The 13,912-nt window shown below is 40.7% G+C and overlaps 1 protein-coding gene across 3 annotated transcripts in view; it reads left to right on the top strand.

The window, feature by feature from the left end:
* The first annotated feature begins 11,173 nt into the window (after positions 1-11,173).
* The window catches only part of pcbp4 (poly(rC) binding protein 4), a 42,015-nt gene continuing 39,276 nt past the window's right edge, over positions 11,174-13,912 (top strand). For all 3 annotated transcript variants that reach the window (XM_079578341.1, XM_079578340.1, XM_079578342.1), the window contains exons 1-2: positions 11,174-11,315; positions 12,544-12,567. In XM_079578341.1, the coding sequence (XP_079434467.1) occupies positions 11,178-11,315; positions 12,544-12,567 (162 nt within the window). In that variant the 5' untranslated portion in view covers positions 11,174-11,177. The remainder of the gene's footprint in view (positions 11,316-12,543; positions 12,568-13,912) is intronic.

The raw sequence follows: 13,912 nt of genomic DNA, 5'->3' as shown, positions 1-13,912 counted from the left end.
AACAAAAGTCACAAAGGCATGTATAGCATGTGGAGTTGATGAAGGACCGGAGACGTGAACAGGGGAGCCGGTTCTGTTAGGCTGCTAAATTCTGGACTAGCTGGAGTTTACAGATTGTTGCCGGGGCTTTGATGTCTTTGTAGAGGTGACCTATCTTTCAATGACCCTGCTTGTCAGAATCAGTTGGCGATCACAATGTACTCGGGGCCTCTCTCCAGATCACACATTTTCTTTGGATGCGTTTAACTTTTATCACAAAGACTATTTTTTGTGATGTACAAGTGGCTTCAGACAAGGCAAGCGTGAGTGAATACAGAGAGATGCAGAATGCAGTTAATGGCTGCAGTTATCAGGGCTGTGGCAGGATCTCAGCTGGATCGTAATGACTGCTGTGCATTTGCAGAGGAGATAATTCAATCAACAGTCCATTACTTCCTGCCTGTCTGGCCCCAACCGCCTGCTTTTGTAACAACTCAATATAATTTTTGCACCCTGGTCATTAGTGTATTATTCTACATTTCAGTTTTTTTTTTACAGCTTTTAAAATCGCTCAATATTACAAGATGTCTGAAGATTGAATAGCAAGCTCTGTTGATATTGACACTATCTTAAACAGGAACACATCTCAAGAACCTCTTTGCATGTAATCACTGCCTTTCACAGCTGTATTTTTCCTCAGCTGTAAGTTTCAAAAAAGCATCTTTCCATCTTCCCCGTTCTTCTTCTGTAATGTCCTTCACAATTCCCAGTGGTGACTGGCTCATAAGAATGGAGAACTCCCGGCTCCATCTCAGAACAGCACTCAGATACAAGTTAAGTGGCTCTCGAGCCGAGAAGCCAATTGAAAGCAAGTCGGGTCAACAGCAGACGCAGTAAATATGGCCGAACAAGCAGCGCTAACAGCAGAGCGAGACTCCGTGGGTGAGGGGCGATGTGACGGGAATTGGGGTAGACGCGGGAAGGCAATGCAGGGAGTAGTGAGGGAGAAGTAACGGGACGTAAATGAATAAACCACTGGTGTGAGGTAGACGCTGTTCAAATAATGTACAGTTTAACTTATTTACTGCACTGTATTTAGGAAGTAAGCTGACGAAGAATTGCATCAATTGCAGATCTCATGTGTTTATTTCTGAGGATTTTTAACCGACAGACACAACAAGGTGGCACCCTAATCTTACTCACATATAATGAACAAAACCCATTTATGAAGAAACTTTGCACGAAGGCCACTGCCAGGCCGAAACACGTTGGTGCATTTTAGTTTCCCCCAGCCATGATGTAATAAAGGCCTTTTAAATTGCTGATGTGCTTTGGATCTCTGTTCATTTTGGGAACAGCCACAATTAAGTATACTTTATACATTTAACCCAATGAACAAACCTCTTTTCTTGCACTCTTGATAAATATTCCTCAGACACTTTTACACATGCAGGGCTCCTTCGTTCTTTTTCTTTAGCTCTATTTATGAAGATATTGTGCTGTTTCGACTTTTTGAGTTTTTAATCACATTTTAATGATGTTCCCTTGAAAAAAAAAACATAGTATTTCACTTCATTTGTGCAAAACTCTGGTTGACATTGGCCATTTCTTCTTCTACTGCTGTATTTCCTTAAATCTATTGTGTCATGGATAAAACATAAAACTGACCTCCACCTTTTTAAAGCCCACGCTCCAACATGAAAACTGTTCTGAGTAGTTCTGCACTCAGGTCTGTTCATCACAGTGCCATGTTAACAGAACGTTAAGGGAGTGATGAAATCTGGACCAGCTCTGGACCCTGTGTCACTGTAACCTTAGACATTATTGCAAATTACAAAACATGCCAATAATGCATTTCAAACATTTGCTAATTTGTATGGATCTGAAACCGGTTGGATACTATTACATGTGAGGTTTAGAATGAGAGTGGCAGTGTCCCCTCGAACTGCAAACGGGGCACATAAGTGGATGTGTTTGTGCGAAGGGCATCTGTCCCCATCAGATCTCCCTGCAGCTGCATGTGTCTGTGTGGAGGAGGGCCATGAGGCCACTGCTCTTCTACTTTAGCCTCAAGTCTCAACGCTCTGCACATCTGCCACACCAATGATATGAAAAATATGATTTCAGTCATTCAAGAAAACCTCCAATACTTGCATGTTCTGTTGCACCGTGTTGCTGGCAGTAAAGAGAAAAACAAAGACAGAGAGTCATCTACTCTTTCATTCAACCACTACAACAATTGAGATCCAAATTTTTTTTCCCTACGTGTGTACAAAAACTAGCCTGCTGTCACGACCCATAAAATTGCTTTATGGAACGGTAGTCTTTTTTTCTACAAGTCTGCTCTTACGATATATAGAAGAAGATAGATAAATCTAATTTCAGATTATAATGAATGGGATACAAGACAAACTAGTGGTCATAGAAAGCTGGAATAGCCAAGAGAACCCACAGAGGGCATGGTGACTCCACTCAGACCCTGTCCATTTTGGCAAAGCGATATCTCTCATTTGCAGGCCGTACCATGCTCCTCTTTCATTACTAAAATGTAGTTAGAGCTGTATGAGAGCTTTAATATTTTATCAGATGCCGTCCATTATACAAACAAGAAAAAATATTTCTTGCACTCAAATAAAATGATCATGTTTTGGAGCGGTGACCCTCGCGAGGCTCTGTGCACTTTACCTTGGAAAGTGCATGTTGATTTATGTGTACAGCAGGAAAATATATTGATGTAAAACAGAAGAAGTTATATGACCTGGTGTGTAGCTCATCATCCGTGCCATAGAGACGCACAGTACTCTGAATGTGCTCTTTCAAACCATCATGTATTCCCTGTCCGTATCCTCTACACAGGCCAGACTGCTGATCTAATAAGATCACAGCTCCCCGCTCGCACGTGTAACCAGGGCTAATTTAGGCATAAAGGGAGTCTATGACACTGGATAAAGCATGTGTGGTGCTGGTTACCATTCATGACATTAATGAACAGATATCAAAGTAGACAAGCTGGGAAATTTTTGCAACGTGAGAATGGCCCAGGCTTGTTTGTGAAGAATTTGCATGTTTTTGTTTCTGGTTCGTTTTTCACCATGCGCTAAAGTTTCCTTTTGTAGAAATAAAACCGCATTTATTTGTTCCTTTACCTATTAAGATTCTGTTGCATCTTGGCAGAGGAACTACATTTCCACACAAGTCACTAATGAACCAGACACTTTAACCCACAACATTTGAGGTGCTGTTGTGTTGTTTAATACAAAATGATAGGTAAATATTTACCCAAACAGACTGCAGATTCCTCAGTGATCATCAGCAGCAACATCTGGCAGAGGCAGCTGACACACCTGCGCTCCTTTGTGTGCTCACCTCAGTGCCTCTGTAGCACACCTGAGCCCATTGGCCTGTGCATGCCCTGCAGTTCACTGTGAGGACTATACCCGCTCTGTTGTGGTATGCAAATATCCCTTGGACTATTGCGAGTGGCATTTGAATAAAGTCTGACTCTGTCTCCTCTGACATCCCCAGAGCAGCCAAAAATGTCACTGCTGCATTTTTTTGTGTTTCACTGAGATCTTTTTTTTCTGTTATATTATTGTGTGAGCCATTGCATCTGGGCTCAAACCTCAGTTTCCACTTTTTAAAAAAGAGCCCACTGAATCTAATTTTCAACCACTTGGACTGCCAGTTGTTGATGTGAATATTGCTAATAAATAAAAAGATAAAAATCCTAGCAGGCTGAGAGGTTTTGTTTGTGGTATTACCATAATAAATCCTGCAGTGAACAGAACTGTGTGTTTTACATTAGGCCTGTCTCAACACTGAAAAGAAGGAAATGGTCTGGATTACCGTATGAAGAGACACTTCTGAGTCAATGAAAGAATGACTATGACTTTTTTTTTCCTTTTCTTTTCTTTTAACCAACACAAAATAGCACAAAAGCTATTTTTAAGAAACAACTTCAAGCCGTCACTGCACTCTTAACTGGCTTTTATTCGTTTCAGTTAATTGAATGCAGCACTTAGGTCCTTTATTGCATCTTGTAGTTTTCAATTCTGCAATATCACGGGCTATCAGAGTGTTCATTAGCAAACAGATTAAACCATTCCACGCACAGTCACACAAAGTTCCACAACCTTCAATTCACAGCCAGGATTAATAGGTGCACCTGCTCTGTGTAATACAACACGCTGATCCTGGTGGACCAAACAATTCCTGTCTTTGAGCAATAGAGAAATAGCATGGATCATAAAGACTGGGAGAGTTTGAGCCTGTTCAACGGACTTTGGAAGGACCCATGATAGAAAGTGAGATGAACAGTTCTTCCCACATCCCTTTGACGCACCCAGATGTGGCTTAGCTATGATTTGTGCCTTTGTTTATATATAAATCAAGTTATCTGTACGGCGAGGGCATCCCCTTAATCTGTCAAAGCACCACTCCATTTTTGGCAAGTTTTTCTTTTTTTTTAGTTAGTTCCCAAACTGACTTTAAAATGACAAATAATTCCCTCACACTGAATAAATAGGAGCCTACAGAGTGGTGGAGACATTCTGTTGGACCTACCTCTTCTTTAATGAGGCGACACTTGACTATTTCAAAATGAGCAAAATGTGCTCAAGCTCTAACCAGTATTTCAGTTGAATCAGCAATGTGTCCATATTAAAGGACATCCCCTAGACATTTTCAAAACATGTGCAACGGAAAGTAGCTTGACCCAGCATGGGCGGTATTTAGCTCAACAGATCCAAGTCACAACATTTGTCACAGTTATTAGGTGGGTGAGCCGCGAGGTCTTAAAGGTCTATTGTTTGGAAATATCCTTGTGACAGAGTGGTGCAGGTGGAGCAACTGCACTAACAAAACCCAATATAGATGACACACTGCTCACACTTGCAGTCAATTGTGCAACCCCTCAAATAGAATGCAGTGCAACTTTTCACAGGAGGAAATAATGTACACTTATTTGCCTATATCCTTTTGGCTGTGGCATCAGCACATTGTGTTCTCAGAGAGAGTGGTAGCATCATAGAATTAGCTGGGACTAATTACAGTGATTAGCAGTGACACTGGCAGGATACAGGAGATGCTTGGCACAAATGACCTCCTTCGTGTCGGCTTTGTCTGTCCCTGCCTTCCCTGCCCACTCTGTACCTCCTCTGGGTATCCTCAGTGAAAAGAGCAATTTCACTCAAACTCTGTAATGTCCACCAGGGAAAGTTCTACAACAATTTTGGGATAATTTGCTGGGCTTGTGAACCAGATGCATCAGAAAAAGTTGAGACGGAAATTGTTCAAGCACAAAGCAAATTGATGATTAACAACGATGATAAATTCTTCTTTTTTTATAGCCCTTTATATGACCCTTGGGAATATCATGTGTGCAATCACATTTAAAGGGATATTCCAGGATTTTTGACATAAGCCTCATTTCCTAAGTTATCCGGAGTGTTGTTGATTTTTGGAGATGTTTTTTTATTTATTTTTATTTATGCAGTCCTTATATTTGAAGAGTTTAGTGGTGCTAGGCTAGTGCTAGGCTAGCGCTTGTCTATGGTAACTAGTAGCCTGCATTAAAAACCTGTTCAAAATCACTGGGGTAGTCCTCCAAACGTTGCCATATCTGATCTGTAGAAAGCTCCTTTGTGAATTCCACTTGTAGTAATGTTGTAAATGTAGTAAACAAACGACTGTAGATCTGGTAACCTAGCAGATCACTCCGCCGCTGTGTAGCTTACAACCAGGAAGCTGATGCTGCTCAAATATAAGTTCTTTTAAATGCAAAATGGTTATATTTCATAAAATATTCAGTCAACACAGACGTTGATATAGGTAGTCTGGTGTTGCCACAGGTGCACTGTGCTTGGGTCAGACTGTTTTTAATGCAGGCTACTAGTCACCTTTGACATGCGGTAGCCTAGCGCCATTAAGCGCTTCATATAAGGACTGCATTAATTAAAAATCAACAACACTCTGGAAACTTAGGAAATGAGACCCTATGTTAAAAATCAAAAAATGTGCACATGACACTCGGGCTGCTCGATTGTAGAAAAAATAATTATCACGATTATTTTAGTAATAATTGAAATCACAATTATTCAAACAATTATTTGTTGCCTTAAAAAATCTTATCTAAATATCTTCTTTGGACAATTAAAAAAGCCCAAATTATATTAAATATGTTCACTTTCTAAACTAATCCTCTTTGTGAGAGCCTGTCTCACCTGCCCCCTGCTGGCCAGCCCTCACACCTGCCCAGCACGTGAAATGTGAAGGCAACAAAAACAGTCACCCCAGCAGCATGAAATAATACGAGTTTGCTTTGAGCTCTGTTGAATGTGCTCCTGAAGAAGAGTTTTACACTTTTCTACACAAAACCAGCACCTGGGCAAAGGGTATCGAGGCTGATCTCCTTTCTGCGGAAGGTGAGCGCTTATCCGTAGCACTATCTCAAGAGCTACATATAAAAATGATTCAAATGATCCATAACAAATACTTTCTGCGCTTCCGATGGACAAGCGGGAGGGCATCGTTTTTTTTTCTCGATTTTGCTATTCTTGTAATCGTTAAGTGTAATAATCAAAATCGTAATTGAATTTCGATTAATTGCACAGCACTACATGACTTTTTCAGATATTTATAGATCAAAGCAACCAAACACATTGCTCTTGTCTCCGTAGACAACCATGTGTTCCTGTAATGTAACCCATCGTCTGCCACTGCTTAGAGAAATCCAATGTTCTTATCTCGCGCAGGCCCCTGCTCTGCTGCTGCTGGATTCTGTTTTTAGACTCACTCGATACACACACATAGAGAGGCAATGATGTCACACTCCTTCTTCCACAGCTCCCATCATCCCAGCATGACATCACTGTCTCCCAAACTGGTCCACTACATATACAAAAACTTCTACGTTGTACTATACAAGTGCAGTTGTCAAATTGCAAACCTGTTTTACTTAGTGTCGATGATAATTTCAGCCACACGGGGGACTTTAGGCTTTAATATCAGTATAATATGTTGTTTAATTTCCCAAGATATTTGGCAAGAGGCTACATTTTGTACAATAGGTGTTTCATTTATTTTGATGTGTGTTTTTTTGCCATTAATAACAATGTGTGAACAGTGTGGCTTTGACAAAATATTGTGTTATTATATGTTTTAAGATTTATTTTTCGATATGGTACCCTCTACATGTCCTTCACGTCAGACCCCTGTGAGCCCCTGATACCTATGAACATCTCGTGCGGTTGTGAATGTGTGCCCTGTAAAAGGCTGTTTCCGCTTTTATTTACAAGCTTGACGTCCTTGACATCTGCAGCGACTTGACGACTGACATGATTTAAAAGAGCCGGCCACCGTTTTAGACCAATCAGGTGTGAGCAATGACTTGTTGGCTCAGCATTTAATCCAATCACTTTTTTAGAAATGAGTTGTTGCCGGCCAGAATCAATCAGGCCTGCCCACCTGGTAATCAAATCCACAAAAAAAAACTGAGATTTACCGCGCGCCCGTGAAATGTATTCAAGCCGCGTGCTGCTCGGCTTTTTTGTTCGCCGGCTTTCTTCTCCTCTAGATTGGAATTTCTCACTGTGCCTTTGTTTTCCTCTAATTCTTCTCTTCTGTGTTTGGTATTCAAATGCATGAATTTGTGCGGTTGTTGCGAATGCTCAGATGTGAAAGGCTGCTCTGGTTGATAAGTTCACCGGAAGGCAGTTTATCAGAAAGAAGGCGGACAGTGACGTAGAGCGGGATAATGCGCGATGCCAAGCAGAGCCATACTTCTGTACAAGACAATGAACAACATCAGTGAGTATTCTGCTGCAAAGATGCCCCGATGATGGAGAATAAACAAAGAACTGTACTCAAGGGTGGATTCTCTAGGGTCAAAATAAGTCAGCCTTTTATTTCAACAATGGCCCGCTCTCTTTCACATGTTGTACTTTGCCCTGTCCAAAGCTCATTGGCCGTTTGAATAAACATCAAGCAAAAAGGAGGGTAACAAACTACAAACAAGCCCTGCTGTTAAATTGTTTTTATGTATGTTGAACTTTATAGTGATCCAAGTCGTACAGTGTTCATTGCTCGGGATATTGACCTCAGTAGTGTTATGAATGAACGGCATGCTTTGTGAACTGTGGTCCATCTTGTACTTGTGCATCGCCCCCTAGTGGGAGCGGCTGCCTCGTCCGTGTGACTGCAGGCGCTTTGCAGACTCTTAGACACACCGAGTTTTACTGAAACTGACCATTTTGATTCAGTCCTTTATGAATCATGTGCAAATTTTTCTCTACTGTAATATGATAAATACAGGGATATCTGTTAAAGTTCTGCTACTTAACCTCTTACGCCCCGCCTGAACCAAGGACATTTTCTCTTCTCGACTGGAGAGCAGGCCGACAAAAGTGATTGTAATTTTTGTCATGTTTTTGTCTTTTTTTGTCTCTTTTTTGTTGTGTTTTGTCTCTTTTTTTTGTCACTTTTTTGTTGCGTTTTCATCGTTTTTTTATTGCTTCATCACTACTTTTTTTGTCACTTTTTTATGCCGTTTTCGTCAGTTTTTGTTGCTTTTTCATCGCTTTTTTTTGCATTTTCGTTGTGTGTTTTCATGTTTTTATTGCTCTTTTCTCCCTTTTTTGTTGAGTATTCATCCTCGTTTTCGTCGCTATTTTGACTCTTTTTTTCAAGAAGCTTTTAGATTTAGGCGAAGCCAAAGAAAATGTGCTTGGTTTAAGTGGTGGTTAAATGATTTTTTTCTCATACATATTATAAAAAAAGAGGTACAGAACATTGGGAAAGAACATTTTAAGCCTCAGAACAGTGACTCTCAGGTGTACCAATGGCTCCATTGCGCACTTCTTGCCTTTTATTTTTTATTTTTTATATAATTTCACTGAACCCAGCAGCATTCCAAGGTGTAAAACATACCTCCCTGTAGCTTTATTCCAAACATCTGCAGCTCTGGGCTATGTTTGTTTCTACGGTGGTCCCTCTACAGTCGCAGTTGTCTTCCCCCTCTCCCCGTGTGTTTTTTGCTGTGTTGTCATGAGATGCAGCTCCGACTTGCGTGCCAGACAGCCTGCATCGCATTTGTGACCTACTTTGGGTTCCAATGTGTATTTTTCATGAGGCGGGAGGAGTGGGATGGTTGGGGTAGTGATGCAGACGCTAATGCTGCAAATGGAAATGCACAAGAGCACTTACTAACACATGCATGATTACGCCACCGCAGCATGCAGTTTTCATAGACCACGCCAGGCATCACCAGTGTGTAAAAATATGATTTCAAGTTCTAGTCACTGGTCAAACTGGCTAGCGAGGGTAAAGATGCAAGAAAATAGAAATCTAACAGTGTTTGGCTTGCATTATGGCCGTGTCAACCCTGGTTTCGCTCAAGCAGCCATTTACAAAATCTATTTACTGATACTATCATCATCTTGTGTGCGCTGCAGTCGGAGTGGACCGTACTTGTTTTGTGTGTGTCATTATGCTTGAGTGGCATTTCCGAGCGCAAAAAGCTTACTTCAACCCCAAGCATTTTAATCACAGTGCCCAATTAATGTTTAAATTAGCTTGCAGACTTGTTGACTATCGCTTCTGCCACTTGATAAATTCTGCTAATTTCCGCACCTCTCCTAAAGTCAGAGAGGGGCCTTGGCTGCGTTGTTTAAAATGCAGCTCAGGATGTTGAATGAGGGAAATGTCGTGTAGCGCTCGTGGCTATAGCAGCAAAATGTGTTGTTTGTGGTGCTGTGCTGTTGAGATAATTTGGTTCATTTGTGAAAACAAATGGGGGCACTTTTGTGTTTTGTCAACCTCTTAAAAGGAGCAGCCCACTGTTTTTACATAATGAGGTATGTTCTTACCTGAGCTTAGACGAGTTGATGCGTACCTGTCTGGCCTTTGTGCGTGCGCTCAGTCACGCAAAAAGATCAGAGATGTCGTTAGCATTTAGCCTCTCCTCGTCTCCCCTATGGACCCAGAGGAGGGGGAATTAATGGCGACCAAGCTCTTCCACGTTTTCCCTATTTGAACACGGTTACATGAGTAGTTACATTGTCCAAGTATAGTTCCACAAAATTAAACATGTTGATTTTCTAAGCGGATAAAAAGGGGAACTATATCGTAAGGCGTAATAACACCTTAGCAGCACTTCGACGTCCGTGAAGCTATTACTGCACTTTGATCAAGTGGTACAAAAAGTGGTATTTTCTCAAGTTCGGCTTTGCCCAAACCCATAAGATGTAACGCCTCATTTGAAAGACAAAAAGTCATCTAAATGGATCTTTTTCCTTGTGTTGTTGCTGTGTTTTTCATTGCTTTTCTATTGCGTTTTTGTTGCTCTTTTGTGGCATTTCTGTCACTTTTCTGTTTACTCTTGGCCTTTTTCGCCTTTTCGCGTTTTCACCCCTCTTTTGTTTTGTCGAAACTCATTGCCGTTTTTTGAAGCCTTTGTCCATGTTCTAAAAAAGGACTTTTCATTTTTTGTACCACGGAGTGCCTCGGATACTTTTGACTGCATTTAACACATTGACATCACCCTTCTGCTTCTCAAGAACATTTTAAAGTTGGTGCATCTGTTCTTTTTGGCTGATCAGTGAAAAACAATCCATTCAATTTGTTTCATCCAGTCTGCCAACACTCAAGTACTTGCCTCAAAATACAAATTATTACTATTAATATTATCATCCGATGAGTTTAGGGACTCCTTGAATGTTCTGCATTTCCCCGAGCTAAATGAATACCACTTACACCAGAGAAACCATGTCGCATACAAATAACTTACAAGAGATATAACCTAAAATTATCCTAATCCTTGATTTTTTTTTTTAAATAGATTTAATATTTTCTGTTTCAACACACAGACAAACACCCAAAACGTTTCCATGATTGCATCCTTATTTCTAAAACCAACCATTATTGTTTTGTTTTATGTTTTCGTGACAACAGGGGGTGTGCATTGTTAAAATCAAAAGCAGCAACAAACGCCACAGTGACAATCTAGAGGTGAGTCTGACCAAGTTAACCCTGTTCATCCTTCTCTCGCACAGAGGAACCAGGACAAGGCCCACAACTGACCCGTGTGCAGCACAGCGCCCCCTGCCTCTCGACCCTGATCCCCCCACCACTCCTGGGCTACATTGGCAGAGTCAGTGGCTTCTCCCCGCGCTGCTCCAGTCGCCTTGGGGCCTCAGACCTTCATGCGTCTCCCAGCGACAGAGTCCACCCACCACACCTCCACCCACCACCACACCACCTCCACCATGAGCTGTGAGCAGGAGTTTGGAGACGGCGCCATGGGGGTCACGCTGACCCTACGGCTGCTGATGCACGGCAAGGTTAGAGGACACAATACAATATGAAAACTAATAAATGCATTAGTTATTTTTCATACACTCAAGTTCTTAAACCTTTATCTATACTTCGCAGTACTAAGTAACTTGTTTACCTTAATAAATCATTTTCGTAGCATCCCATCAATACAATGTTTCCCTGCTCCGACCCGGAGGTGTAATACACACTAATAGAATCACGAAGAAGAAGCTAACAGGCTAACGGGTAAAGCTAACTGCGGGCTAGCACCACTTAAACCCACCAGAGCCAAGTTTGAGTGAAAAAAATGATGATCATTGTGTAATTGGATGGACAATATCCCTCTCTCTCTTTGTCTTTTCTGTCAGCGCAGTACTTACTCTCATAGACAATTAATAAGTAACAAAACGTAACATGCTACAACACCTGCAGTGGCGCTTATGGCCTCTAGGGGCATGAGTTAGTTCTGCTTTAAAGTTTTCAGAGTTCAGGATAAAATGTGCTGATACTGACTCACACGAAACAATAGAGATTGTTCACAAGTTGCTTATTAGAACAAAGATGAAGTTAAATCCCTCCCTCTGCATGATTATACTGTATATTCGGCCTGCTGCCAAACAAACTTCAGTAAAGTTCAGTGATTTAGTCAACTTTACATTTACAATAATTATTCTAATCATATTTAATCAAGGTCCACCGCTTTTGTTTGTTCTCCACGGGAACGAAGCACAAACCTGTTCCTTTGGCTGTGGATTTAAATGAAATGAGGCTCTTTCTGACTTTGGTGGTGGAAGTTGTGACAATTTTAGTCCATTCTTTTTAATTATATTTAGTCGGCGGAAACATCTGGACATTTTAGTCATAGTTTCAGTCTCAAAAACACCTTTTAGTTTTGTTTTAGTCTTATTTTAGTCAGTCAAAAAAATTACTCTGACTAAAATGATGAGAAAATACTTAACACTGCAAACAAAGATTATTAGCCTCTGGCATAGCTTCTTGGACAAGAGGCAAAACGTCCACAACACTTTAAAGTACAGATGAACATTGTTCTGAGAGCTAACACTAACAATAGTCTTTGTTTATATTGTGCTTTTCAATTGACACTGAAAGCTCACAACTAGGGCTTCATTAATCACTCATTTGACAGAAACATGGCAGAAACATACCGACCAAACGGGCAATGTATATGTACATGAGTTAAGGGCTTTGTAAAATAAATAGCATCATGTTTCTTTGTTGTTGTTTTTTTTACAGGAAGTTGGAAGCATTATTGGCAAGGTGAGTGTCATTTATTGTATATCTTTCATTACTTTTTTTTTTCAAGTGGAAAAGCATTTTATGGAATGTTCAAAGAATTACTCCTTAAGTGCAACATCTGTGATAAAAAATAAATGAAACTTATTCGAATGTGATCCTAATTGTGCTGAAACATATATTTGCATATGCCATCTTCAGCTCAATTGTCTAAGAAGGGCATTATCAATATTTCCTTCTACGAATGTCTCCAAAAGTTACAATATGCGTATGAATCTCCTTTATGCCTTCTGTCTTTCCAAACTTCCAAAGAGTGGGTTTCAGAATCACTCGATTTCACTCTGGAAATGTTAAAAATCCCTCGCAGTGCTGTTCCAAATATATCAGAGGTAGAGCCAGTGCTGTGCGATAATGACCGTTGGCCTCGCAGCGCAACAGCAAACCCGTGATTATCACAGATTTTCTTCAGCGTATATTTAGATATGTTTCCCTATTGCTTCCAGTGTGTGGTCGAGCAGCGTGTCGTCCGCTGACAGATAAAGATGGCATTAAACTCACATGGCTGCTGTTGAAAGAGCTGAGATGTGTCTCTGCTCTCCGGGATTCACTCACTTCAACACAGTCACCGAGTTCAGGCCTATTCGTTAAGCCGTGTGGCCCAAGACGAAGCACAGGGACTGGAAATAACTGAATCCTGACTGTTCATTTGTAGTGATTTATTTTTACAAGAACAGGAGCGTATAGAGCGACAGTTACAGCGTAAACATGTTTTATTATAGAAAAGCACTGCTTCCATCTGACGCTTTTCATTGTAGTCATATGACAAATTTAGACCTACTGTGACTAAACTGGTCACATCTTCACAACAGCTTCTGCATCAAACGCAGGAGGGCGTCTTGTGGTTGTTGATTGGGGGGAAGGAGAAGTGATTTCTTCTACATGTGATTTGTTACTCAGTTCATCACTGAAAGCATTGTTTAGATCAGGGGTTCCTACACTTTTTAGGCCACGACTCCCAAAATCACTCAACAAACAACGGGACCCCCTTGTTTGTAATCAGTATTAATGATAACTTAATGTGCAGAACGTTTAAAATCTGATTTAATGATGTGAGTTTGGATATTGTATTTTGATAATTGGTATAATTTCCCTAAAATATGTTGTTTTCAATCAAAGAACGCATCAAATATAATGTCAGAAATCATCTTGTGACGCCCACTTCAGTGTCCCGCGACCCCCATTGAGGATTGGAAGGGACTTTAGCAAGTGTAAAAAATAATTTTGCACCACATTCATATGGATATTTTTTAATTAGTCTCAACTGCACAGGCTTTCATACCATTCAAAGGGTATATTGATGTTATACGTG

The sequence above is a fragment of the Gobius niger genome (genome assembly GCF_951799975.1).
Source record: "Gobius niger genome assembly, chromosome: 20".
Taxonomy (NCBI): Eukaryota; Metazoa; Chordata; class Actinopteri; order Gobiiformes; family Gobiidae; genus Gobius; species Gobius niger.
The sequence above is the reverse complement of the archived record's forward strand: the minus strand, read 5'-3'. Positions and strand labels throughout refer to the sequence as shown.